The 27,782-nt window shown below is 42.3% G+C and overlaps 1 protein-coding gene across 1 annotated transcript in view; it reads right to left on the bottom strand.

Annotated features, from left to right (window-relative positions):
- LOC140199469 (protein boule-like) overlaps nt 1–27,782 on the bottom strand; it is a 104,654-nt gene that overhangs the window by 26,915 nt on the left and 49,957 nt on the right. The window contains exons 8-9 of the mRNA XM_072261613.1: nt 9,372–9,419; nt 6,422–6,550 (exon numbers count right to left, since the gene is read on the bottom strand). Coding sequence (XP_072117714.1) covers nt 6,422–6,550; nt 9,372–9,419 — 177 coding nt within the window. The remainder of the gene's footprint in view (nt 1–6,421; nt 6,551–9,371; nt 9,420–27,782) is intronic.

Genomic DNA, 27,782 nt, shown 5'->3' with positions numbered 1-27,782 from the left:
ATTCGAGAAAGGGAGAAATAATATGGACAAGTCAGGGGCCTCATGTGCAAAAGGTTCCCGGTTGTGTTGGGCACGTGGCCAAGTGGTTAAGGCGTTCGTTCCTCTAGTCATCTTAAGGTCACTAGTTTGAGCCTCAGCTGTGGCAGTGTGTTTATGTCCTTGAGCAAGGCACTTAATCACACATTGCCCTAGTCTGTGCGAGGAGTGGCGCCACACACAGACTTCCAATCTGTGCCTTGTAAGGCATGAAAATGCCCGACGCAGACCTCTCATGGTCTGAGTTGATGTTGCCGCCCCCCCCCCCCAAACCCACGGGCGGTGAACACAATACAACCAACAGAATACACAACCTGGCTAGCATAGTCGTAGTTGCCTGGATCACCAGAGACTGGAGCCAGGATGGTGTCTATGTGTTACTTTGTCAGCAGTTCAAAGCAGTGTGGGCTACACACAAGCAAGACTGTGGCCAATTAAAGATAAACCCAGTTAAAATAGGGGAGGGTCTGTATAAACCCCACAAGCAGTACCCTATAAAAACTGATGAACTGACAGCTGTCCAGGGTATAGTGAAGGAACAAAAATAGTAGGGGATACACAGAGAGACTGTGGCCACTACTAACTCGCCTATATGGCCAGTAAAGCCCAGTGGACCATATCCGTTAACAACAGGCTATGCTGCCCTTAAGACCATGCCAAAATTGCATCCCATAGTGGCGGGCCCTGCAACAATCCTGAATGGCCTGTCTCCAGAACATAAAGTTTTTCCAGTCCCTCCGAGGGCAGACATTACTGCGAATAAAGCAGCAGAGGAACAAGAAGCAATTGAAATTGCTATTGCAAGTGCGCAGGAAGAAATGACAGAAGCCAGTTTAGTAAAATTATATGAAGAGGAGAGGTGGCGGAGAAAGGGAGCAAAGGAGGGACCAAGTCAAGGTGAAGGATGCTGCCGGAAAGGCCAGGGCTTGCCCCAGATGGATATGACCACAGATGGTACCCTTAACCAACAATGCTTCCGTGTGTGCAGACTCAGCAAGGCAGCCAGTGGAAACACTGGACTCAGGTTAACGCATACAACTCACCCTCTTGTTGCTCCCACAGACAGAGCGGGGATCAAGTGTACCCAGTAACCATGTAATTACGGAGAACCTAAGAGAGAAACACCAGCCGGCCATGCCATACCTGACCACAGCTGATGAAAACATACCCAAAGGAAACGCAAAGGCAGAAGACCCCGAGAGCATGACAGAAAACCGTGAACAGCATGCTAAAATGTGATGATGATGGTACTCTGTAATGAAGGTTGGTTGCTGAAGATAGATGATTAGTTTAATAGCATAGAATAAAAAAGATATTGGAAAATAGATGGAGAGGAATTTTTTAAAAAGTTAAAGCAGAGACAGCAAGTTCCACATCATCAATAGCATTTCAGACTGCACACGGCATCTGAAGGCAGCCACCTCCAGTCTCAATGAGGAACTCAGCCCTTGTAGCAGTAGGGCCAGTGATCAACTGGACAATTCGAAAGGGGGTGCCACCGGGGAGAGGTTCATGTAGATATTGACATAATGACCACCCTAAACCCTTCCTGTTCATCAATGAGAGGGCCTGTGGATGCTCCTGGGAAGAGAGTTTCAATGACCAGAGAATGAAGGGGTGAAGACAAGGAATGTGATTAAGCTGCAGTCAGCCTGCAGGGAAAGAGCAGACAGGCATGAAAGAAGAGGCATTTCTAAAGACTTGTTCAAATTTCTGGAACAACCTCTCTATTTAACATTTGGTAGGTAGTGATTAGGGAATGCTAGGGTAGATATCGAGACACACAAAATTGTGTGTGCTGGGGGGCAGAATTTTGAGGCAGGGCATTTTTGCTGCCCTATTTGAGTAGATCCTCCTAGGTTGGCCTTTTCTGGTACAAATTTATTTTTGTCCAGAAGGGCCAAGGGGAGGGACTGTTAAGGTGATTTTTGGGTTTAGGTTATTAACATTTAGCAAGTGGCTTTGGCTACCAGTCTTATGTTTCTTGAAAATGTATTGTGGATTTATTTGGAACAATGCATTCCTAAAAGCTGTGAATCCCAGTCCACAGACGCTGCTGGCGTCTGTGGGATGGATGCGATCAGAAAGTGTGAAGTTTGTATTTAGCTTTAAAAGAAAGCATTGTCTATACTTTGTAAATATTGAATTGTCCTTTGTTTTTAGCAAATAAATATCGACCCCCACATTGAGCCAGCAGACCTTTCCACCAAAAATGTCTCTGTATGATGCCTGCTGTACCTTGTTTTGTTGAATAAAGAAGCTGCTTTGTATCTACCAGTAACTCTCTCTGGTGATTTCATTCACATAACAAGATCATTATTAATGCCTCCACAATCTCTCCAGCCACCTCTTTCAGAACTCTGGGGTGTACACCATCTGGTCCAGATGACTTATCTACCCTCAGACCTTTCAGTTTCCCAAGAACCTTTCTCCTTAATAATGGTAACTTCACACACTTCATGACCCTTGACATCTGGATCTATGCCTTCCATAGATACAAAATACTCGTCCAGTTCGTCCACCATCTCTTTGTCCCCCACTACTATCTCTCCAACAACGTTTTTCAGCAATCTGATACTCACTCTCGCCTCTGCTTTACATATCTGAAGAAACTTTTGGTATCCTCTTTAATATTATTGGTTAGCTTACTTTCATATTCCATTTTTACCTTCTTAATGACTATTGTTAGTTTCCCAATCCTCTAACCTCCCACTAATTTTTGTTCTATTATATGCCCTCTGGCTTTTATGTTGGCTTTGACTTCTTGTTAGCCGCAGTTGTGTCATTTTGCCTTTATAATACTTTGTCCTCTTTGAGATGTATATATCCCATACCTTTCAAATTGCTTCCAGAAATTCTAGCCATTGCCGCTCTGCCACCATCCCTAGCAATGTTCCAATCAATTCTGTCGAACTCCTCTCTCATTCCCGTGTAATTACCTTTACTCCACCGTATTACTGATAAACTTCTTCTCAAATTCAAGGGTCAATTCGACCATTTTATGATCACATGCCCCTAAGGGTTCTTAAGCTCTCTAATTAATTCTGGATCATTGCACAACATCCAATCCAGAATAGCTGATCTCCTACTGGGCGCAACCACGAGCTGCTCTAAAAAGCCATCTCATAGACATTCTAGAAATACCCTCTCTTGGAATCCAGCACCAACCTGATTTTCCCAATCTACTTGCATATTGTACATTACCCCTTTGACATGCATTTTCTATTTCCCATTGTAATTTGTACACCATATTCTTGATACTGTTTTGGGGTCTGTAAACTCCCATCAAAATGTTTTTACTCTAGCAGTTCCTTAGCTCTATCCACAATGATTCAACACCTTCTGACACTATGTCACTTCTTTCAAATGATTTGATCTCTTTTTTTTAACCAATAGAGCAACGTCACTCCCTCTGCCTGCTTGCTTGTCCTTTTGATACAATGTGTATCCTTGGACAATAAGCTCAAGGCTATAATTTTCTTTCAACCATGATTCACTGATGCCTCCATCATACATGCCAATCTACAACTGTGCTAACATCTACCTTATTCAATAGCCTGCACTCATTCAAATATAACACCTTCAGTCCTGTATTCATTCTTTTTGATTTTGTCCACCTGTTATGTTGCAACTCATCCTGTTGACTGCAATTTTGCTCTACCATCAGCCCCTCCTTGCTAGGAGTTTCACTACACACTGCCTCTGTAAACCAACTACCTCATCTTCAGTACTATCACTTCAGTTCCCATCCCTGTGCCAAATTAGCTTAAACCACCTGAACTACTCTGGCCAACCTGCCCACAAGGATATTGGACGCCCCCCCCCCCCCCCTTTCGCGTTTGAGTGTAACCCGTCCCTCTTGTACAGGTCATACCTTCCCCAGAGAACATTCCAATGATCAATAAATCAGAACCCCTGCCCCCCTGCACTAGTTCCTCAGCCGCAATTCACCTGCCAAATCATACTATTCTTACCTTACTGGCACAGGCAACAATCCAGATTACTACCCTGGAGGTCCTGTTTCTTAGCTTTCTAACTCACTCCCCAAAATCTCACATCAGGAACCCACCTTGTCTACCTATGACATTGGTGTCAATATGTACCAAAACTTCTGGCTACTCAATCTCGCCCTTGAGAATGCTGTAGACACGATCCGAGACATCCCTGATTCTAACACAGGGAGGCAACATACCATCTGGCTGTGTCCATCGTGCTCACAGAACCTCGTCTCTGTTCCTCTGACTAAGGAATCTCATAATACTGCAGTCTTCTTCACTGCTCTGCTCTTCTGAGCCGTAACGGCAGACTCAGTGCCAGAGACTGTCACTGTAGCTCCCCCCAGCAGGTGGTCCCCCTCAAGAGTATGTGAAATTATATACTTATTATTGAGGAGAACCGCCACTTGTGTACACTACACTAGCTGTGCAATGCCTCTCTTTCTCCTGAGTCACCCACTTACCTGCCTGTAGCTCCTGTCTATCACCTCCCCATTCTCCCATAAGAGTCAAACATCATCAGGCTGCAGTTTAGTGCACCTGGTGCAGATGTGTTTATCTGGGAGACTGGAGGTCTTTCAGATTTCCCACATCCTAGAGTACAAAGCACTGCCCTGGAGCCATTCTCACTAATCTACTGTGCCCTAACACATAAGGAATGAACAAACAAGGACAGAGGGAGTAACTTACAAGACAGTGTACCTCATCCAAGCCTGATCTCGCCTAATGAGCCAAAGCCACTCTGAACACAGATACCCAAACTGAATGGCCATTCTGCTTGTACTTGAATTATTCTTATTGGTCCTTTCTAATGAATCCCTCTTGCTGAACAGTTGCTCCCCAAATCAGAAAAGCTGCTGCGAAACTCTGCCTTCAAAATCTTAATCATCACCTTGATTAAAAAGCTCTTTTCATGCACCCCTGGTGTGGATCGTCCAACTCAGAAAAAACTGGCTCAAAGCTCAGCTTTTTAAATCTTGAATGTGGACCTGACTGAAAAGTAGCTCTTTTACGCACTGCTGCTTGCTGACTGATTGCTCCTCAAATCAGAAAAGCTGCCAGGAAACTCTGGCTTCAAAATCTCAGTCATTGCCCTGATTAAAAAATAGCTCTTTTCACACACCCCTGGCATGGATTGTCCAACTCCTATCTTGTCGAACAGGCACCAGGAACAGTTCAGTGCATCTTAAAGTGAAGACAGAAAGTGTGAGAGAAAGCGAACAGAAAAGAAGATATCTTTAATGTTCCTCTCAATGGCCACGTCAGTTCCAAGTACATAACTCTGGATATTGTAACGTCTCCAGCTGTTGGAAGTTAATTCACTAGTCACAAAGTTGCGAGGGTAAAGAAAACCTTGAATCACTCGACTGATGCAGGTCCTTAGCCATTACAAAAAGTGAAGTTTGACAGAGCAGGACTTTAGTCCAAGAACTGAAAGGAAGAGATCAGGGGTTAGAGTTTAATCTGGGGCCAGATTACTGAAACCAAGACAGATTAGTGATTGATAGGTGTAGTGTAAAATGAAGTGTGTTTCCCAAATCTTTACTTTTACTGATTTCTTTTCTGACCCATCATGCAGATGGCTTACAAGTAAGACACTTGCGCAAAAAGAAACAGCTGTCACCAGTGGAAGATGATACTTTGCTTTTTGTTTCCTGGGCCATCTCCATGGATTGAAGAGATAAGCCCTACAAATAAACTATGCTTCTGAACATTAGGATGGGAATGACTGCTAGTCAAGTTTGAAGTTGTGTTTCAGTTTATTGATACCAAAACCTTATGGTCATGCTATAATTATCCTGGATTACGTTAAGCATTTTTCCCACAAAACAGTACAGTGAAAAACTCTGAGATTCAGTGGTGTGCTTGGGTAGAAGGGGCACTGTTAGCCCAAGGGTCTAAAAACTCAGTGAATGTTTAAAGTCAGGTATGGAGCTAAGAGCAACATGGAATGCTAGAAACGCTCTTCCAGTGTCATAATTCCACTACTACTACATTTTGATTTTCTAATGATATCAACACAGTTACACTCATTAGGAGAGCACTAACGAAACCAAGTGCAATGAATGCAATGTGAACAGTGGATGCAATGACGTGGGAACATTCTCCCCCATTTTTCTATTCTTGGGTACGACTGATTTTTACAAGATACAGCTTTTGATAAAGTCCTGCAATAAAAGATGAATATATGAGAAACCAATGTTAGTCATGAAAGACAGACATCGGGAAGCAAACAAAGAGAATACGCATTTAATTTACATCGTAAGCAATACAAATGGAATGACAGATAGCAACAGAAATAAAAAAAAATCATTTTGTTCTAAATTTATTAACTGGCATGACAGAGAAATACATGTTTTCGATTTGCTTAACTAATTTAGCATTTTTACCTCTGGTATTGAGGCATCCATCACCGGAAGTGGAGGTGGAGCACATCCTCCATCCTGAGACATTTCCATTGGTTGATATATTACCTCAGATGGTTGTAAATATAACACTGAGGTAGTGGAAGCTGGTGACTAATGCAATACAAAAAAGTATTATAAATAACAGTGTTTGCCATGATTGCCATCAGATTTTCTCCAGATTAAAATACCAGTTCATTTGAATACATTTAGAAAACACTGATGTACATACAAGGCAATGTAGAAAAAAATATCCAGGTTCATCAGTAAACAAAACTCACCAACCCCTTGTGTCAATGTTTTAACAAAACTCAGTACATCTCCTTCCTGCTGTTCCTGTATGATACCTAAATGACACATAGGCATTTCTGAACAGAAATTTAGGCCACTAATCTTGAGGGCCACTTCACTTTCATTAGTCACTCAAGCCAAGAAAGTGAATGTCAATTCCTTTTCATCTCAAGTAACAAAAAACCTAGTCAATCTTTTTAATATTATTACAAAATGTAACAGACAAGCATGACTATGGAGAATCCTTTTTAGACAAGATTGAAATTAAAAATGCAGAGTTCAGGAGCGGTCTGCTTAATCACTTAATATTCTGACTGGTTGTATATTCAGGAAACCTTCGAAGAAAAAAAATGTTTTGGTGTCTGGGAGCCAGCACTCCCAAGATTTTAAACCAATATTCTGCTTGCTGCCTCGCGATGTTTACTCAGTTTTGCGCTGAACTGAGGCTGTGGCCTGCTCCAGCTGCAGTGATGCCTGGCTTCGTATCTGTGGTCCTGTGACGTTTACTCAGCTCTGCAATGAACTGAGGCTGTGGCCTGCTCCAGCTGCAGTGATGCCTGGCTTTGTGTATTTCATAAAACTTCAGTTCTGAATGTTACTTGCTTACTTTTATTGTTTGTATTATTTTTTGACGGTCTTTTTTTTAATGTGTTCCTTTGGGGTTCCTTTGTTTTGTGGCTGCCTGTAAGGAGATGAATCTGAAGGTTGTATAATGAATACATACTTTGATAATAAATGCACTTTGAAAATTCAAAGCAGTTCTGCTGGTTGGATTACGCTACTATTGTAATTGCAATTCTGCAAAGTTATCTGTCTATATTCAAAAATACCAGATTCTGTGGAAGCTGGAAATCCAGAATAGCTTAGACTAGTAATCACCAACCGGTTGATCGCGATCAACCGGTTGATCTTTGAGACTTTCCCAGTAGATCCCGAAAAGAAAAGAAAAATAAATACATAAATACTGTTGTAATGTGAGCATTATAAAAATAAGTAATACTAATTAGGATAATGGTAATATAGCAATACTCCCACTACTGAAAGCTGCTTATAAAGAGAGATTGTGTCTAGGTTGTGGGGTTTCAGTTCTGTTCTTTCTGCCCAGAGCACACGTGTGTATAGCTCCCCGCCATGCATCGTGGTAAAGACTGTAAGTAAAACCCCACTTACAACATGCTGGAGGAACTCAGGAGGTCGGGCAGCATCCGTGGAAACGATCAGTCAACGTTTTCAGCTGGAACAAAGAGTTCCGGCCCGAAACGTTGACTGATCATTTCCACGGATGCTGCCCAACCTGCTGAGTTCCTCCAGCGTGTTGTGAGTGTTTCTTTGACCCCAGCATCTGCAGAGTATTTTGTGTAAGTAAAACCCCGCAACCTGGAAGCAACCTCTCTTTAGAAACAGCTTTCCATAGCTGGAGTATTGCTATATTACCATTATCCAAATTTGTATTATCTTTATAATGCTCACATTACAACATTTCTCCCCCTTTAAATTCCAACATTCCCCAAATATAAATAACTGGGAAACAAAAGAACAGTGGTGTCATTATCTTGCGTACCTCTGAAACTTATACTAGTGCCTCAGTAACAGCTTACCAATACAAAACACCTGAAAAATGTGGCAGATTCAACATTCAGTCTAACAAAGGAAACTGCCCATTCAAATATTCAGTCTGTCAGGAGGTTTGTGAGGGCGCTGTGCTGCAACAGATGAAAATTATGAAATTTAAGTACAGGAGCTGTCTTACTGACAGACATCTCACAGACTGTCTCAGACCGGCTGGTCTGTAGTTATGAGCCAAATTTCAGGGAACTAGCAGAAAGTATTCAGCCCCACTCATCACACTGAGTGCAACAGTCAATTTTTATTCATTTATTTTTCGTGTTGAAATAAAATTAAATAATGATACATAGAATTAAAGGTGTTGTAATGTGAACATTATAAAATTAAGTAATACTAATTAAGATAATGGTAATATAGCAATACTCTCACTACTGAAAGCCGTTTGCAAAGAGAGGTTGTTTCCGGGTTGTGGGGTTTTACTTCCGGTCTTTTCTGCCCGGTGCGCATGCATGTGACTAAACGATTTAGTAGGTCGATCTTGTCTTTCACTAAGGCCGAGGTAGGGGATCTTGGGCTTAAAAAGGTTGACCACTAGCATAGACTAAATACTAGAGGAACTCAACAGGTCATGCAGCATCTACGGAAAGGAATAAACAGTTGATATTTCAGGCTGAGACACTTCATTAAGACTCTAAAATGTCGACTTTATACTCATGTATTACCCCTTATTCAAAATATTGAAAATTGTGAAAGTCTTTCAAAAATATGATGGACTTCAATAAATTTTGCTAGTTATTTTTGACAAGATTCATTAACTTCAATAAAGAAGTTAAATTTCAGTTCTTAAAGCACAGCAAAAACTGCATTTTAAAGGAAAATACACATGTTGGAAACAGTTAATATTTCAGCTCAATTAACTTTAGTCAGTTTCAGTTCTCTTTCTGGTTCTACAACAGCTGCCTGGCCAATGAGGAAGACTTATTATCAAGCAATTTACTAAACAGTAGAATAGAATCAAAATTTCGAACATCACCATTAGCCGGTTAGCTATTAGTCAAAAAAACAGTATTTATTTTACCTGGGGTAATCCCCATTGCCATTGCCCTGTTAGGCAATGAGCTGGTGCCTGCAAAACAAAACAGCAAATAATCAAATATTAGATCAACAATAATGCCCTGAAAAGTTTGATGCCTTTTGTTGATAACATCATGGGTTAACCAAATGCTGTTAATAAAAGCCATACATATAGACTTTCAGTGGGAAGATTCACCAGACATTTTTAGGTTTCCCCTGAATAAAATGAGATTCTCTTATTGGGGGGGGGGGGGGTGGAGATGGAAGAAGGTTTGCAAAATCTAACAACTACAACCATTTAATTAAACTGGTCAAATCCGTTGAGAGGATGCAGGCAGTGAGCGAATTATCCCTTTTGTGCTTCTTGATCTTGTCTCTTGAGATTGTGTCATGCAACACTGCCACTTTGATCTGGCCCATGCCTTCATTAATCAGGTCCAACACTCGCCTTTATTGGATTTTACTCCTCCTTACACGTCACTGGGTTTGGAAGGGTGTGGCCAGGGTTAATGGGGCTCTGTGCCCCCTTGGACCTTAGGATTAGGTTTGAAGGTAGGGCTGGTGGATGTATATGTGGGGTTGGGAAAGATAAGGTTGTGGAGTTTTGTGTGGTGAGGATGTGGGGCTCTGGCAAACAGGGTAGTGTAGCGGCTGTGGGTTTGTGGGGATGCGCCTCAGGTTATGATCTTTGCAACCAAATATTAAACACTATTTCACTGAATGAATGGATATTTCAATGATTGGAGGTGGGAGACTGTGTACCACGTTACTGTGGAATGGATAGATGACCAACCGAAGAACTGGGCTTTTGCACTGTCTGCACAAAACCACAGAAATATTCCAAATATTGTCCAGAAATAACTGACAGAAGGTTGCGGGAACATATACAGTGCCTATAAAAAGTATTCACCCACTTGGAAGTTCATTGCTTCTCGCTGGTTAGGGCATTGAGGGGGTGTTCACTGCTGTCTGCCGTTTGACTGGTCCTTCTCTCCCTCTCGTTGGTTGTTGTCTTGGGGATGGTGGAGGAGGCATCTATGTTGCTGGGGTTGGTTGACAGAACTGTGGACTCATTTTGGGGGACTTTGATGCTCACGTTGCATGTGTTCCTGGATTCTGGTTTCTCTTTTATTTGCTGGTTTTGGGCAACTTGGTCAGGGCAATCAATGTGGACAGTGGCGCTTTGGCAAGGGGTGGCCCTGCCGCCTGCACTGGCTAGCAACTCAGTCTAAACTGAACTGAAATGAATACTACTGGTTTTAGGTTTGACATTCTATGCGTTGTTTGTTTTTGCTGTATGCGCATTTTGTTCTTCTTATCGCATGTTGGGTATTTGATGTTTTCTTGAACGGCTTCCATGGATTTTGGTCTTGGCTGCCTGCAGGATGAATCTGAGTTGTATTCTGCATACATAATTTCTGTAATGGGTTTGTAAAAATGCTGATGACACAAAGGTTGGGGGTGTTGTGGATAGTGTGGAGGGCTGTCAGAGGTCACAGTAGGACGCAAAACTGGGCTGAGAAGTGGCAGATGGAGTTCAACCCAGTTAAGTGTGAGGTGGTTTATTTTGGTAGGTCAAATATGATGGCAGAATATACTACTAATGGTAAGATTCTTGGCAGTGTGGAGGATCAGAGGGATCTTGGGGTCAAGTCCAAAGAACACTCTAAGTTGCTGCGCAGGTTGACTCTGTGGTTAAGAAGGCATACGGTGCATCGGTCTCCATCAACCGTGGCATTGAGTTTAAGAGCTGAGGGGTAATGTTAGAGCTATATGGACCCTGGTCAGACCACACTTGGAGTACTGAGCTCAGTTCTGGTTACCTCACTACAGGAAGGATGTGGAAACTATAGAAGGGGTTGTTACGTACTGTAATGTTTTAGGAATAAACCAGCAGCAAGAGATTCCACAGAGTCGGGTTTTAATGTTAAAACCACTATCTTTATTAGTATCTACTTATAATATCTTAACATAACCAAGATAAACAAATGTTAACAGTGTTATGTGAATATATGTGTGTAAAATAGCTCCCAAACTAAGTTAAGCTGGGAAAACAAAGCTGAGAGTCTTGAGATGGTAAAGTAGGAAAGTACAGTTCATCCATGGAATGTATGATGTGAGAGAAATATTTGTAATCCAGGGCAAATGTAGAGAGAAGGAAATTACGTCAAATTCCACAGGTTCCATGATGGAAATTAATAAATATCAGTCGTCGAAGATCCTCCGTCGAGCCGTTCCAAATCCACATATGAATTACCACTGGAGTGATCTGTCACAGGGAAGTCATCTTCAAGGGGTTACCACATAACATACCCAGGCAAGGGTTAACTTCCCAGTGGTCCCACAGGACATTCCTTAATCCACTCCTATGGATTATACGAAGTGACACCCACAAATTCGACGTGCACTGGATCGATAATCAACCCACCCTTGTGGGTATAGCAGAGTTCCAAATCCCTAGTTTCCACAAGCTGGAGCTGCTACCCTTTTCCAGGGTCGCTCCTCTCTCTCTCGACTGACTTCTCACTTCTGACCGTGACTGTCTGTGTCCTTGTTTTAAAGTTAAACAAGCTGCAAGTCAGTCAGTGAACAACATCATAGTCCCAACTTACTTAGGCGCTCTTGGAGTATCAGTCCACAGTAAATGAAATCTGTGGGTTCGTAACACTTTCCCCCAACAAAAGAAAAATTTTGATCTGAAAGAGCAAAATTTTAACTGCAAACTACACAATGAGTAACAATACATGTATGATGATCATAAAACATATTGCAGAAGCATTTACAAACACTAGATTCTACTTCACTATCATAAATCCATTGCAAGCTTAACATCTGGAAAGACAATCAGCTAATACATTATCTTTGCCTTTAAATGAGAGCTATCATAAGATCATATTCCTGACTCCAATTTAACAAACTTCTGTTTTTGTCCTTCATCTTACTCAAAAACACCAATGGATTACAATCTGTGTAAACCACAAGTGCTTTCTGAGCTGGGCAAATATAAACATCAAAATGCTGCAAAGCTAAAATAAGTGACAACAATTCTTTCTCTATGGTAGAATAATTTCTTTGATGCTCATTCAATTTCCTTGAAAAGTAAACTAGAGGATGTTCAACCTCATCACAATCATCCTTCTTTATTAACACTGCTCTTGCAGCTTCATCACTGGCATCCACAGCTATAGAGAATGGCTTCGTAAAATCAAGTTGATGACATAAAATGGCTTTTAACTGATCAAATGCCTCCTGACAAGGTTCTGTCCAAACAAACTTCTCACCCCGTCAACAAAGTTCTTACAAAACTTACGATAATATCTAATCATTCCCAGAAACCTTCTAAGAGTCTTTTTACCAGTTGGAATGGGAACTTCAGAAATTGCCCGAATTTTTGCTTGAACAGGAGCTAACTCACCTTGACCTACCACATAACCAAGATAGGTCACAGTGCCATGGCTAAATTCACTGTAAGGTTGGCCTTCGAAAGCCTTTCAAACAACTCTTCCACTGAAGAGATAGGTGCTTCCCATGTGTCATTCCCCGTGACTAAATCATCAATATAAGCATCTGTATGTTTTAACTCTTGAATTACAGAATTAATCATTCTCTGAAATGTTCCTGGAGCATTTTTCATTCCAAACAGCAGAACATTGTATTCATACAACCCAGATGTCACAAACGCAGAAATTTCTCTACCTCTGTCAATTGGACACACCAATGCCCTTTTAACAGATCAATCTTCGTAAGGAACTTAGCTTTTCCAACCTTATCTATGCAATCATCCACTCTAGAGATAGGATAAGCATCTGTTTTTGTTACTGCATTTACCTTCCTATAATCAGTGCAAAACCTAATACTACCATCAGGTTTAGACACTATAACACAAGGTGAACTCCAATTTGAAGTTGGAGTCCTAATAATACCATTTTCAGCATATATTCAATTTCAGCATATATTTCAATGAAGATAAATCCAAGGAAGGCGACGGGCCCAGATGGTGTCCCAGCACGGGTTCTCCGGGCCTGTGCAAGTGAGCTAGCTGGAATGTTTGCTGACATCTTCAACTGCTCCTTGCTTCAGTCCAAGATCCCCTCGTGTTTTAAGAAGGCAACGATAATCCCAGTGCCGAAGAAGAGCAAGGTGGCATTCCTGAATGACTATCGACCTGTGGCTCTGACCTCAATTGCTATGAAGTGCTTCGAGCAATTGGTTATGGCACACATCAACCACAACCAACCAGTCAAACTCCACGCTTTGCAATTCCTCTACCGGAGCAACAGGTCAACAGCAGATGCCATCTCTCTGGCCCTACATTCCTCCTTAGAACACCTGGAGAATAAAGATGCATATGTAAGGCTCCTTTTCATTGACTATAGCTCTGCCTTTAATACCATCATTCCAAATAAACTGATTCCTAAGCTCCGGAACCTGGGCCTTAGCACTCAGATCTGCAGATGGATCTTCAACTTCCTCACAGACAGGACCCAGCCTGTAAAAATAGGGAACAAGCTCTCCTCTACAATCACTCTGAGCACTGGTGCCCCACAAGGCTGTGTACTCAGCCCCCTGCTGTACTCACTGTACAACCATGATTGTGTAAACAAGTTTCCATCAAACTCAATATATAAGTTTGCTGATGACACAATTGTCGACCGTATCTTGGGTAACAATGAGTTTGAGTACAGAGAGGAAATTAAGAACCTGGTGGCATGGTGCGAAGACAATAACCTATCGCTCGACGTCAGCTAGATGAAGAAATTGGTTGTTGACTTCAGAAGGAGCAGCGGACCGCATGACCCCATTTACATCGGTGGTGTGCAAGTGGAACAAGTCAAAAGCTTTAAGTTCCTCGGGGTCAATATAACAAATGACCTGACTTGGTCCAACCAAACAGAGTCCACCGCCAAGAAGGCCCACCAGCCCCCTAGCTTCCTGAGAAAGCTAAAGAAATTTGGCCTGTCCCCTAAAACACTCACTTATTTTTATAGATGCACCATAGAAAGCATTCTTTTAGGGTGCATCACAACCTGGTATGGAAGTTGTCCTGTCCAAGACTAGAAGAAGCTGTAGAAGATCGTGAACACAGCCCAGCACATCACACAAACCAATCTTCCGTCCTTGGACTCACTTTACAACGCACGCTCTCGGAGTAGTGCTGCCAGGATAATCAAGGACACGACCCACCTAGCCAACACACTTTTGGTCCCTCTTCCCTCCAGGAGAAGGCTCAGGAGCTTGAAGACTCGTATGGCCAGATTTGGGAATAGCTTCTTTCCAACTGTGATAAGACTGCTGCACGGATCCTGACCCGGATCTGGGTTGTACCCTCCAAACATCCGGACCTGCCTCTCGGTTTTTTTTTTGCACTACCTTACTTTCCCTTTTCTATTTATGAGTTATAATTTAGATTTTTAATATTTACCTATCGATTTGTACTCCAGGGAGCGCGAAGCGCAGAATCAAATATCGCTGTGATGATTGTACGTTCTTGTATCAAATGCTTGGCGACAGTAAAGTATAAAGTATTTCTTGCTCAGCCAATTTACATTTTTCCACATTCATGCAATAGGGGTGTTGTTTAATTGGCTTGGCATTCTTCACATCTACATCATGTGATGTGAGTTTTTAAACTTCAAAATTAATTCTTTCATTTGTTGTCTTTGCTGTGGTTGTAAATGAGCCAACTTGTTATCAATGTTTCCTAAAATAGTCCAGTTTGTTATTCTTACTGAAGACAATGTTTGGTTTAAAATGAATCTCAGCAGGATCAACAATTCCCTTCCCAGGGTCTTCAGTCTCACCACGACTGTCAACAGTCACCACAGCTGCTGGATGTGTCTCACCAAAGGTCATTTTCTCATAAGGTTTTATCGTATTGATATGACAAAGCTGTGTTTTCTGTTTACGATCAGGGGTTTTGATTATGAAATTCACATCACTAACCTGAGATTCAATCCCATAAGGACCTAAAAATCTCGCCTGAAGAGGGTTTGAACTTGTAGCAGTATTAAATCCTTATCTCCCAGCTTAAAAATTCTCTTTCTCGCCTGTCGATCATACCAAACCTTCATTTCACTCTGGGCTGTTTTCAAGTTTTGTTTTGCTAATTCGCAAACTTTTTACAGCCTGTCCTTGAATGTCAGCATATAGTCTAACAAATTTATATCTTAAGTCTTTATTAATCCACTGTTCCTTTAACAAGGTCAAAGGTCCCCTCACTCTACGTATGGTCTATTGGCTTTCATCAATCGTGGCATTGAATTTAGGAGCCAAGAGGTAATGTTGCAGCTATATAGGACCCTGGTCAGACCACACTTGGAGTACTGAGCTCAGTTCTGATCACCTCACTGCAGGAAGGATGTAGAAGCCATAGAAGGGTGCAGAGGAGATTTACAAGGATGTTGCCTGGATTGGGGAGCATGCCTTATGAGAATAGCTTGACTGAACTTGGACTTCTCTCCTTGGAGCGGCAGAGGATGAGAGGTGATCTGATTGAGGTGTATAAGATGATGAGAGGCATTGATCGTGTGGATAGTCATAGGCTTTTCCCCCAGGGCTGAAATGGCTAACACGAGAGCACACAGTTTTAAGGTGCTTTGAAGTAGGCATAGCGGAGATGTCAGGAGTAAGCTGCCGGAGGTGGAGGCAGATACAATAGGGTCTTTTAAGAGACTCCTGGATAGGTACACGGAGCCCAGAAAAATAGAGGGTCATGGATAACCCTAGGTAGTTTCTAAAGTAGGTACATTTTCGGCACAGCATTGTGGGCTGAAGAGCCTGTATTGTGCTGTAGGTTTTCTATGTTTCTATAATTTGATAAAAAATGTACTTTGAATCTTTTAGTAAGGTAGCAGCTGAGTTAATTGCTGCTACATACCCAGTCTCTGAAATGCTCCAATAGCAGAATATTTATCAAATTACTTCAGTGAATCTTCCAATGAATGGTAACCCACAAAGATGTTGATGATTGAGCTATTGAATGAAAAAGGCCTTAGACGATCCTGTTCAAGCTTGTCATTTATATCGAATCTTATTAGTCACTTACTAATCAAACTTGAACACTGATATCATCTTGCACATAAAGTTACCTGCTTTAACGAGGAGCTAAACTTGGAATGGAATATTAACAAAAATTTCTTCTTTGAAACTATAGGTCACTAACATTGCTGAAAGTGGTTTGGCCTAGAACACTTAGCTGAGGAATTCCTGCAGTATGTTCTGAGCTGGAACAATACTTCCATCAACAGATCAATCTTCCATTATCTGAGATAACATATCATTGAGTCACCCTACCGGATAGATTCATAGCAGGCCAGGCAGCATCTCTAGGAAGAGGTACAGTCAACGTTTCAGGCTGAGACCCTTCCATCAGGACTAACTGAAAGAAGAGCTAGTAAGAGATTTGAAAGTGGGAGGGGGAGGGGGAGATCCAAAATGACAGAAGACAGGAGGGGGAGGGATGGAGCCAAGAGCTGGACAGCTGATTGGCAAAAGGGATACGAGAGTATCATGGGACAGGAGGCCTAGGGAGAAAGAAAAGGGGGAGGGGGTAAGCCTAAAGGATGGGCAAGGGGTATAGTGAGAGGGACAAAGGGAGAAAAAGGAAAGAGAGAAAAAGAATGTGTATATAAATAAATAAATACCGGATGGGGTACGAGGAGGAGGTGGGCATTAGCGGAATTTTGAGAAGTTGATGTTCATGCCATCAGGATGGAGGCTACTCAGATGGAATATACGGTGTTGTTCATCCAACCTGAATGTGGCTTCATCTTGACAGTAGAGGTGGCCATGGATAGACAGATTGTTACCATCCGCCCTACCTATACCTCTCATCATTTCAAATACAATGGATTCTGGTGAATTGGGCCAATTAGTTAATCAGTACAGCCACATATTTGGGACAATTCTTAAGAACCAAAAACTAATAAAGAAAATAGCTGAGATTCCTTTCATTCATTTGGGGCACTATGCCACTTAATAGGGACAGAAAACTGCTGCTGAACAGTTTACAACTAACGTCCTTGCGTGCACTTGAATGGTCAATAAGATACTACACCATGCTTACAGTGAACAGTTTTTTTAAAATAACATCAGCTGCATGCATTTGTGTTCAATAAGCAGTGATTTTTTTCACGAAGTTGGCGAGAAACAAGCAATAAGCCAATTCAAAACTGCAGTTTCAAGCATTCAGGCTTGGAGATGCCAAAAGCCATTGGGAGTCAAAATGAAATTATTTCATTTCAAAATGAAATGACCCTTCTATTAGATTTGAAAAAACTTGGAAGCCATTCATTCAGCATTTTCATTTGATGTAATTTGACTATTTCCAAACTTGTTTTATTTCTCTGTACTGTTGGTTGAGAGGAATGGAGTCATCGACACTAAGGTTTTCTTTTTTCCCATTTTCAAGTTGTTAGTATTGCCCAAGTCTTTTAGTTTAGTTGACTAATTCTGTTTAGTTTAGTTTATTTTTGGGATGGGATTTGTTTTTTTCCCTTTTTTTTCATGATTTTTCTTCAGTTTTTTTTTTGCTTTGTATTATTCATTGTTATTCTACACGATTGGGAGCTTCGTCAGTTTATACTATATGGTTTTACAATTACTCATTTTAAGTGTAACAATGTATCTCCTACTTGTATTTTTGCTTTATGTTTTCATTTTATGAAATTAATAAAAAGATTGAAAAAGAAAGAGAAATGATTTCACTACTTCAACAAGTTAGAAACTACAGAGAACTGAAGGCGTTAACAATCATCTTGAACGAATTGAATTGAATTGACTTTATTTCTTACTTCCTTCACATACCAGTAAAAATCTTTATGTTACGTCTCGGTCTAAATGTGGAATCATAGTAATTTATAATAAATAACAGTCAATCTAATATAGAGTACATTCAAATCAGTGTGAGCTCATCAGTCTGATCACCTAGTGGAAGAAGCTGTCTTGGAGCCTGTTGGTCCTGGCTTTTATGCTGCAATACTGTTTCATAGAACATAGAATAGTACAGCACAGTACAGGCCCTTCGGCCCACAATGTTGTGCCGACCCTCAAACCCTGCCTCCCATATAAGCCCCCACCTTAGATTCCTCCATATACCTGTCTAGTAGTCTCTTAAACTTCACTAGTGTAACTGCCTCCACCACTGACTCAGGCAGTGCATTCCACACACCAACCACTCTCTGAGTAAAAAACCTTCCTCTAATATCCCCCTTGAACTTCCCACCCCTTACCTTAAAGCCATGTCTTCTTGTATTGAGCAGTGGTGCCCCGGGGAAGAGGCGCTGGCTATCCACTCTATCTATTCCTCTTATTATCTTGTATACCTCTATCATGTCTCCTCTCATCCTCCTCCTCTCCAAAGAGTAAAGCCCTAGCTTCCTTAATCTCTGATGGTAGCAGCTGGAAAAGATCATGGTTGGGACCACCTGGGTCCCCAATGATTCTATTTTACACACCTGTCCTTGTAAATGTCCTGAATCATGGGAGATTCACAATTCCAGATGCGCCAGACTCTCCGCACAACTCTCAGCAGAGTCTTGCGATTAAGGGAGGTACAGTTCCCATACCAGGCAGTGATGCAGCCAGTCAGGATGCTCTCAATTGTGCCCCTATACAAAGTTCTTAGGATTTGGGGACCCACACCAAATTTCTTCAACTGTCTGAGATGAAAGAGGTGCTGTTGTGCCCTTTTCACCGCAGAGCCCGTATGTACAGATATGTGTCTATGTGTTCAAAAAGTGTAATTTTCAAGACTTCTTCAAAACCTGATAGCAGCAATGTACTTTCCTTTAAGATCCAGGCTGCACTAGCAAATGCTTACAGTGAAAAGTAATATTAGTGACAAGCGACTTAAAATGTACCTAGCATAAATTTAATGCGCTCTTCCCTGAACACCATACATATGTACTTGAATCACAGACACAGGTTTTACTTTCCAAGTGCATTATACATAGGTACACAAATGGTTGCCTGGATTGTCCGGCTCATCATTCATAATTTATTTTTACCAGCACGAATGGCTATATGATATTCAGGTGAATGAAACTGAACAGTTATATTGCATAGCAAAGGATGGAGACATTTGAAGTACGTGGACAGTATGTAACATATGGGATTGCATGCTAGACATGCACTACGATCATCAGAGGTGGTACAGGAGCCTGAAGACACAAATTCAATGTTTCAGTAACGGCTACTTCCCCTCTGCCAATAGATTTCTGAACAGACAATGAACCAATGAACACTACCTATTTTGCTCTCCTTTTACACTTAGTTTTCTTAATACATTATATTGTGATATCCCGCAAAATTTTGTTGCATGGCACTTAAAAGGTATTAAGTCACTACACATGGCAGACATGTAGGTGGAAACTATAGGAGAATGACAATCAATTCCCATCAATACTCAAATGCACATGCATGTCTTTATCTGCAAAATACATACCAGGAGTAAGTCTTAGTAAATGAGGTGGAAACCAAAAGGTTACCATTAGAGTTTCTACACAATAAGCAATGCTAACAGAGATACCGTGATCTCCCAAGATATATCAACGTGGTTCATACACCACTTTCCATAATGAGAAGCCTCACTAAAATATGTTAAGCATGTGGTTTCAGCCCTTTAAGTGAGGTATCACTTAACAGAAAATATAATGTTTTAATGTAGCAAGTCACTTACAAATATTTGGAGCAGGGATTCATTTGTGTATGATATTCAGTGCAATAATACACAAAGGGATTTAACCCATTCTCCGGTGCCTCCCACTGTATTATGTTAAGGATTCTGCTATAGAGATCATATATTTTGCATTGGGAAAAATTGTTTTAGGCAAAATCCTTATGAACACATGAAGCCAATCAATAGCTGTTTGAAATGAGCAAAGGTAACAAATACTGGTGCCAACAGTTCCACTCTGAAACTACTGAAACCATTAGAATCTATAATATTGATTCTTTGAAAACAGTGTCCTTTTTCACACAAGTGGGGACAACAAATTGGGAGACGTGACAAACCTCTGTGTTGCTACTTGGAAAGATCACAAAATGAAATTGAAGAACAACGTAAGGTTACCTACTCAGGGCAAATAATCTAGAACACAATGCAGTCAAAGGTCGGTTTACAGAACAGTTCATTCCAGAAATGTAAAACCTGAGCATGCAAAAACACACCTAAGCAAAGGTCCATATAAAATGTGACGTCTCTAGATGATTGTCCAGATTATAGCGAAGTACAGCACAAAAACAGGCTCTTCAGCTCATCTAGTTCCATGCCAAAACAATTTAAATTGCTGTAACGCTCAGGGCTACCAGCTCATGTTGATCTAGGGGAAACCCCGTCCGCCCTCCAAACCCTGCCTCACGTTTGCGTAGTTGCTGTGTAATGCACCCTGGTACAAACTCCCATATCAAATATCAGACAGCACACAATGTACGATTTACAGTTTACATTTTATAGATCTTACTGGAACTATGTAATTAATAGAGATACAATATAAAAGTAAAAGGCGCCAAACTTATCACGAGTTCAACCACTTCATGTACAACCGTTGGAGCTCAATTAACAGGGTCTTCTTTCCACTAGTCGATCTCCTCCGACCTCCTCAACCCGCTGCCTGGGACCACCCACGGTGGTCAACCAGAGAGCATCCAGTACATCCTTCCTCTTTGGATCTCTTCCCGAAAAGCCCTGCCAAATCACACGGTCCCCAACCATATGAGACAGAATATTACCCACAAAAAGAATAACATGGACACTCATTGGTTCGTTTTCTCCCTTATCAATACTATAACCCAAACAAGCAGGGAAAGAGAGAACTCCTTACATTGCAGTTATTATTACAGAAAAGCCATTTTATAGAACATACAAAGAAGCCATTTTAAACACCCCATCAGCCAGTGTAACCAAGACCCTGTTACACTCTTCCCCCACCAAATAAAGTCATGTCCTCATGACATTAAAGGAGTTCACCAATCCTCCTTGCAAAGCACAAAACCCAACCCAGGTGCATAAAGTAGTGACATAACTTCCCTGTTCTCCCTGCGCTACATAGGTCAACCTCTCCGGGGGGGGGTTCTACTTCTCTGAGACCTCCGTACATCCTCTGGCGACCCTTACAGCTCAGACACCACTGGAGACACCCCACGTCTACCTGTCCAACTCTCGCCTGCTCCCTCACTGGGACCCCTCGGCAACTCGGAGCCCTCTGTCTCGGGTTCTGGTTCCACCCTCTCCCCCACCCAAGGCTGGCTGTATCCCAGGCTGCCCCCCAACACTCTCCTGCCTCTCACCTAACTCTGTGGGGGATGGGTCAGGAGCCCCTTCTTCCGGTACCAGGGATTTAACGAATGGAAGCAGGTACCACACATCCAAATCATCATCTTCCAATTCAGTATCCTTCTTCGGGGCCGGGCATGGTTCAGCCTTCATCAGTGCTCTACCATTCACTGTGTAAGACCTATCCTGGTTGGTTCTACTTAAGAGCAACACCTCACACTTGTCTGCATTAAATTCCATCTGCCATTTTTCAGCCCGTTTACCCAGCAGATGCAGATACGTCTGTAAGCCTTGACAGCCTTCCTCGCTATCCATTACACCCTCAATCTTGGTGCCACCCGCAAATTTGCAGTTCCATTTAATCACATTACCATCCAGGTCATTGCTATAGATGACAAAGAACCCAGCACTGATCCCTGTGGCACACCACTAGCCTCCAGTCAGAGGCAACCATCTTCACCCACAAAGCCAATGTCTAATTCAATTTATTAACTCCTCTTGAATGCCAAGCGACTGAACCTTCTTGACTAGCCTTCCATGCGGTACCTTGTCAAATGCCTTACTGTAGTCCATGTAGACATCACTACCTTGCCTTCGTCCACTTTCCTGGTAACTTCCTCAAAAAACTCTATAGGATTGGTTAGATATGACCTACCATTCATGAAATCATATTGACTACCCTTAGAAAGTCATGTCTATCCAAATACCAACATATACATCCAGTCCCTTAGAATACCTTTCAATAACTTTCTCACAACTGATGTCAGACTCACCTGCCTCATTTCCTGCTTTATGCTTACAGCCTTTTTTAAACAGCAGAACAATGTTGGCTATCCTCCAATCATCCGGTACTTCTCCTGTCTCTAATGATAATTATCTCTGCTAGGGCCCCAACAATTTCTGCACTTGCCTTCTGTAGGGTCCAAGGAAATACTCTGTCAGGCCCTGGGGGTTTATCCATCCTGATTTGCCTCAGCATATCAAACACCTCTTTCTCTGTAATCTGTACAGCGGCCACGAAGTTGATGCCACTTTGCCTCACTTCTATAAGCTCTGCGTCCTTCTCCTGAGTAAATACGGATGCAAAGATTTAATTCCCTTTTATTTAATATCCCGTCCACCCCCAGTATGTTTTGGCTCCACACTTTGATTACCATTCTGGTCTTTCAGAGGACCAATTTTATCCCTAGAAATATTTTTGCTCTTAACATATATGTACAATCCCCTAGGATTCTCCTTCACCTTGTCTGCAACAGCAACTTCAAGATAGATAGATAGATATACTTTATTAACCCGAGGAAAATTTGGTTTCGCTACAGCCGCACCAACCAAGAACAGAGCGTAAATATAGCAATACAAAAAACCCCAACAATCAAACAACAAAATGCAAACTATGCCAGATGGAAAATAAGTCCAGGACCAGTCTACTGGCTCAGGGTGTCTGACCCTCCACGGGAGGAACTGCACATTCGATGGCCACAGGCAGGAACGACCTCCCGTGCCGCCAAGTGTTGTATCACGGTGGAATGTGGCCGAAGTCCAACAGTAAAAAGTTCAATATCCAGTCTGCAAACACGTTCCTCGATCGTAACATACCTCGGATTGCACCATCCGTTGTTAGCCAGAACAGTAAGCACCGAACTCCTTTTCGCTTACCACTCTCGGTGCACTTCCCGTCAGTCGGAACGGTATTACCCACCGAACTCCTCTTCTCCAAAAGTCTCTGTTGTCTCCAACCGGTCCTCTTTCCACGGTCTTTTAGCTTCCTGATTTAAGTGTTCTCTTACATTTCTTATGCTCAATAAGCACCACAGTTGTTCCTGATTGCTTAAACCCACTATGCACCTTTAAAAAAAATCTTAACTAGGGTTTCAATATCTCTTAAAGGCCAAGGTTTCTACACTTGTTATCTTCACCTTTTATTCTGACAGGCACATACAAGCTTTGAACTCTCCAAATTTCACTTCTGAAGGCCTCCCACTCCACACTTGTCAGATAATTTCTGATACCATCAAAATTGGCCTTTCTCCAATTTAGAATCTCAGCTGGTGGACCAATCTTATCTTTTTGCATATTTACTTTTGAAACTAATGGCACTGTGGTCACTGGATGCAAAGTGACCATAAACTTCTGTCACCAGCTGTCTCTCATTCCCCAACAGCAGATACAGTATTGCACACTCTCTCACTGAGACTTCTATGTGCGAGTGAAGAAAACTATCCTGAATACATTTGACAAACTCTATCCCATCTAGCCCGAACAGCAGCAAGAGTCAAACTGTCCTGGGCCATCAGAGAGGCAAAGCGTGCACACGCCCAGCAAATCCACAGCCACTTCCAGGACAGCAGCAACATGCGGAAGGGCATTCAGGACATCACCAATTACAAGACACCACCACCTGCCTGTGCTGGTGATGCCTCCCTCCCAGATGCGTTGAAGAACTTCTACGCTCGTTTTGAGGCAGAAAATGACGTGGCGGCAAGGAAGACCACCCCTCCTCCAAATGACCAGGTGCTGTGTCTTACCGTGGCCGATGTGAGGTGTACCCTGTGCAGGGTCAACCCACAGTAGGCTGCTGGACCAGACAATATTCCTGGCAGAGTGCTTAGTGCATGTGCAGACCAGCTAGCAGAGATTCTCACTGACATCTTCAACGTCTCCCTGAGCAGCACCATCGTTCCTACATGCTTCAAGGCTGCCACCATCATCGCCGTGCCGAAGAAGTCTTCAGTGTCCTGCCTGAACGACTACCGTCCCGTTGCATTCACATCCATCATCATGAAGTGTTTTGAGAGGCTCATCATGAGGCACATCAAGACTCTGCTGCCCCTCTCACTGGACCCCTTGCAGTTCGCGTACCGTCCTGACCGTTCAACTCTCACTCTCCACCTGGACAAAAAAGACACGTATGTTCCAATGCTGTTCACAGACTTCAGGTCAGCATTCAACACAATCATTCCTCAGAAACTAATTGGAAAGCTGAGCCTACTGGGCCTGAATACCCCCTTCTGCAACTAGATCCTAAAGTTCTTGACTGGGAGACATCAGTCTGTCCGGATTGGAAGCAGCATCTCCAACACCATCACACTGAGCACAGGGGTCCCCCAGGGCTGTGTGCTCAGTTCACTGCTGTTCACACTCTGCTGACCCACGGCTGTGCTGCAACACACAGCTCAAACCACATCATTAAGTTCGCCGATGACACCACCGTGGTGGGTCTCATCAGCAAGAATGATTAGTCAGCATACAGAGAGGAAGTGCAGCAGCTAAAGGACTGGTGCAGAACCAACAACCTATCTCTGAATGTCAACAAAAGAGATGGTTGTTGACTTCAGGAGGACACCGAGCCACCACTCTCTGCTGAACATCGACAACTCCTCTGTAGAGATCGTTAAGAGCACCAAATTTCTTGGTGTTCACCTGGTGGAGAATCTCACCTGGTCCCTCAACACCAGCTCCATAGCAAAGAAAGCCCAGTAGCCTCTCTACTTTCTGTGAAAGTTGAGAAAAGTCCGTCTCCCCCATTCTCACTACATTCTACAGAGGTTGTATTGAGATCATCCTGAGCAGCTGCATCACTGCCTGGTTCGGAAATTGCACCATCTCGGATCGCAAGACCCTGCAGCAGATAGTGAGGTCAGCTCAAATGATCATCGGGGTCTCTCTTCCCGCCATTAGACATTTACACCACATGCTGCATCCGTAAAGCAAACAGCATTATGAAGGACCCCACACACCCCTCATACAAACTCTAATCCCTCCTGCCATCTGGCAAAAGGCACAGAAGCATTCCGGCTCTTACAACCAGACTATGTAACAATTTCTTTCCTCAAGCCATCAGACTCCTCAATACCCAGAGCCTGGACTAGCACCAAACTACTGCCCTCTACTGTGCCTATTGTCTTGTTTGTTAATTATTGTAATGCTTGCACTGTTTTGTGCACTTTATGCAGTCCTGGGTAGGTCTGTAGTCTAGTGTAATTGTGTTTTACATAATTCAGTGTAGTTTTTGTATTGTTTCAAGTAGCACCATGGTCCTGAAAAACGCCGTCTCGTTTTTACTGCGTACTGTACCAGCAGTTATGGTCAAAATGATAATAAAAAGTAACTTGACTTGACTTTTACAGTATGTGGAATATTAAAAATCATCTTCTATAACAACCTAGGTTTCTTGCACTAGTCTGTGATATCATTACAAATATGTTCCTCTAAATACTTAGGACTGTTGGGTGGTCTGTAATACAGTGGCATGCAAAAGTTTGGCTACCCCGATCAAAATTTCTGTTACTCTGAATAGCTAAGCGAGTAAAAGATGACCTGGTTTCCAAAAAGCATGAAGTTAAAGATGATACATTCCTTTAATATTTTAAGCAGGATTACTTCATTTCCATCTTTTACTTTCAAAATAATAAAAAAAGGAAAAGGGCCTGAAGCAAAAGTTTGCGCATCCTGCATGGTCAGTACTTAGTAACACCCCCTTTGGCAAGTATCACAGCTTGTAAACGCTTTCTGTAGCCAGCTAAGAGTCTTCCAATTGTTTGGGGATTTTTGCCCATTCTTCCTTGCAAAAGACTTCTAGTTCCGTGAGATTCTTGGGCCGTCTTGCATGCACTGCTCTTTTGAGGTCTATCCACAGATTTTCGATGATGTTTAGGTCAGGAGACTGTGGGGGCCATGGCAAAATCTTCAGCTTGCGCCTCTTGAGGTAGTCCATTGTGGATTTTGAGGTGTGTTTAGGATTATTCTGTTGTAGAAGCCATTCTCTTTTCATCTTCAGCTTTTTTAGACGGTGTGATGTTTGCTTCCAGAATTTGCTGGTATTTAATTGAATTCATTCTTCTATCAGTGAAATGTTCCCCATGCCACTGGCTGCAACACAAGCCTAAAATGTGATCGATCTACCCCCGTGCTTAACAGTTGGGAGAGGTGTTCTTTTCATGAAATTCTGTACCCTTTCTTCTCCAAACATACCTTTGCTCATTGCGGCCAAAATGTTCTACTTTAACTTCATCAGTCCACAGGACTTGTTTCCAAAATGCATCAGGCTTGTTTAGATGTTCCTTTGCAAACTTCTGACACTGAATTTTGTGGTGAGGATGCAGGAAAGGTTTTCTTCTGATGACTCTTCCATGAAAGTCATATTTGTGCAGGTGTCGCTACAAAGTAGAACAGTGCACCTCCACTCCAGAGTCTGCTAAACCTTCCCAAAGGTCTTTTGCAGTCAAACGGGGGTTTTGATTTGCCTTTCTAGCAATCCTATGAGCAGTTCTCTCAGAAAGTTTTCGCGGTCTTTCAGACCTCAACCTTTCCTATTAACTGCCATTTCTTAATTACATTACGAACTGAGGAAACGGCTACCTGAAAACGCTTTGCTATCTTCTTATAGCTTTCTCCTGCTTTGTAGGCATAATTTATTTTAATTTTCAGAGTGCTAGGCAGCTGCTTAGAGGAGCCCATGGCTGCTGATTGTTGAGACAAGGCTTGAGGAGTCAGTGTATTTATAAAGCTTTAAAATTTGCAACACCTGGCCTTTCCTAACGATTACCTGTGAACAAGCCATAGCTCTATCAAGATAATTAAGGTCTGAGACCTTGGTAAAAGTTACTTAGCTCAAATCTCTTGGGGTGCCCAAACTTTTGCATGGTGCTCCTTTCCTTTTTTTTCCACTCTAAGATTGTACAAAACAAAAAATAATGCACTAATCTTGCTTAAAATATTGAAAAGAATGTTTCATCTTTAACTTTATGACGTTTGGAAATCAGTTTATTTTCTACTCACTTAACTATTCACAGTAACAGATATTTTGACCAGGGGTGCCCAAACTTTTGCATGCCACCGTATAGCCTCATTAGCGTGGTCATACCTTTCTTATTTCTCAGTGTCCCCGCTAACACCTCAGGAGTCGAGTTCTCCAGTCTCTCCTGATAGAGCACCGTTCTGCCATTTTCCTTACCTAGCAATGCTACTCCTCCTCCTTTAATTCCTCCTGCTGTCACGTCTAAAACAATGGAATCCCACAATATTGAGCTGCTAGTCCTGCAACCAAGTCTCACTTACGACATCACAATTCCAGATGTTGACCCATGCCCTGAACTCATCCACCTTTTCTACGATACTTAGTGCATTTAAATATATGCAGCT

Source organism: Mobula birostris, chromosome 6 (assembly GCF_030028105.1).
Source record: "Mobula birostris isolate sMobBir1 chromosome 6, sMobBir1.hap1, whole genome shotgun sequence".
Classification (NCBI taxonomy): Eukaryota; Metazoa; Chordata; class Chondrichthyes; order Myliobatiformes; family Myliobatidae; genus Mobula; species Mobula birostris.
This window is presented reverse-complemented; position numbering and strand designations above follow the sequence as displayed.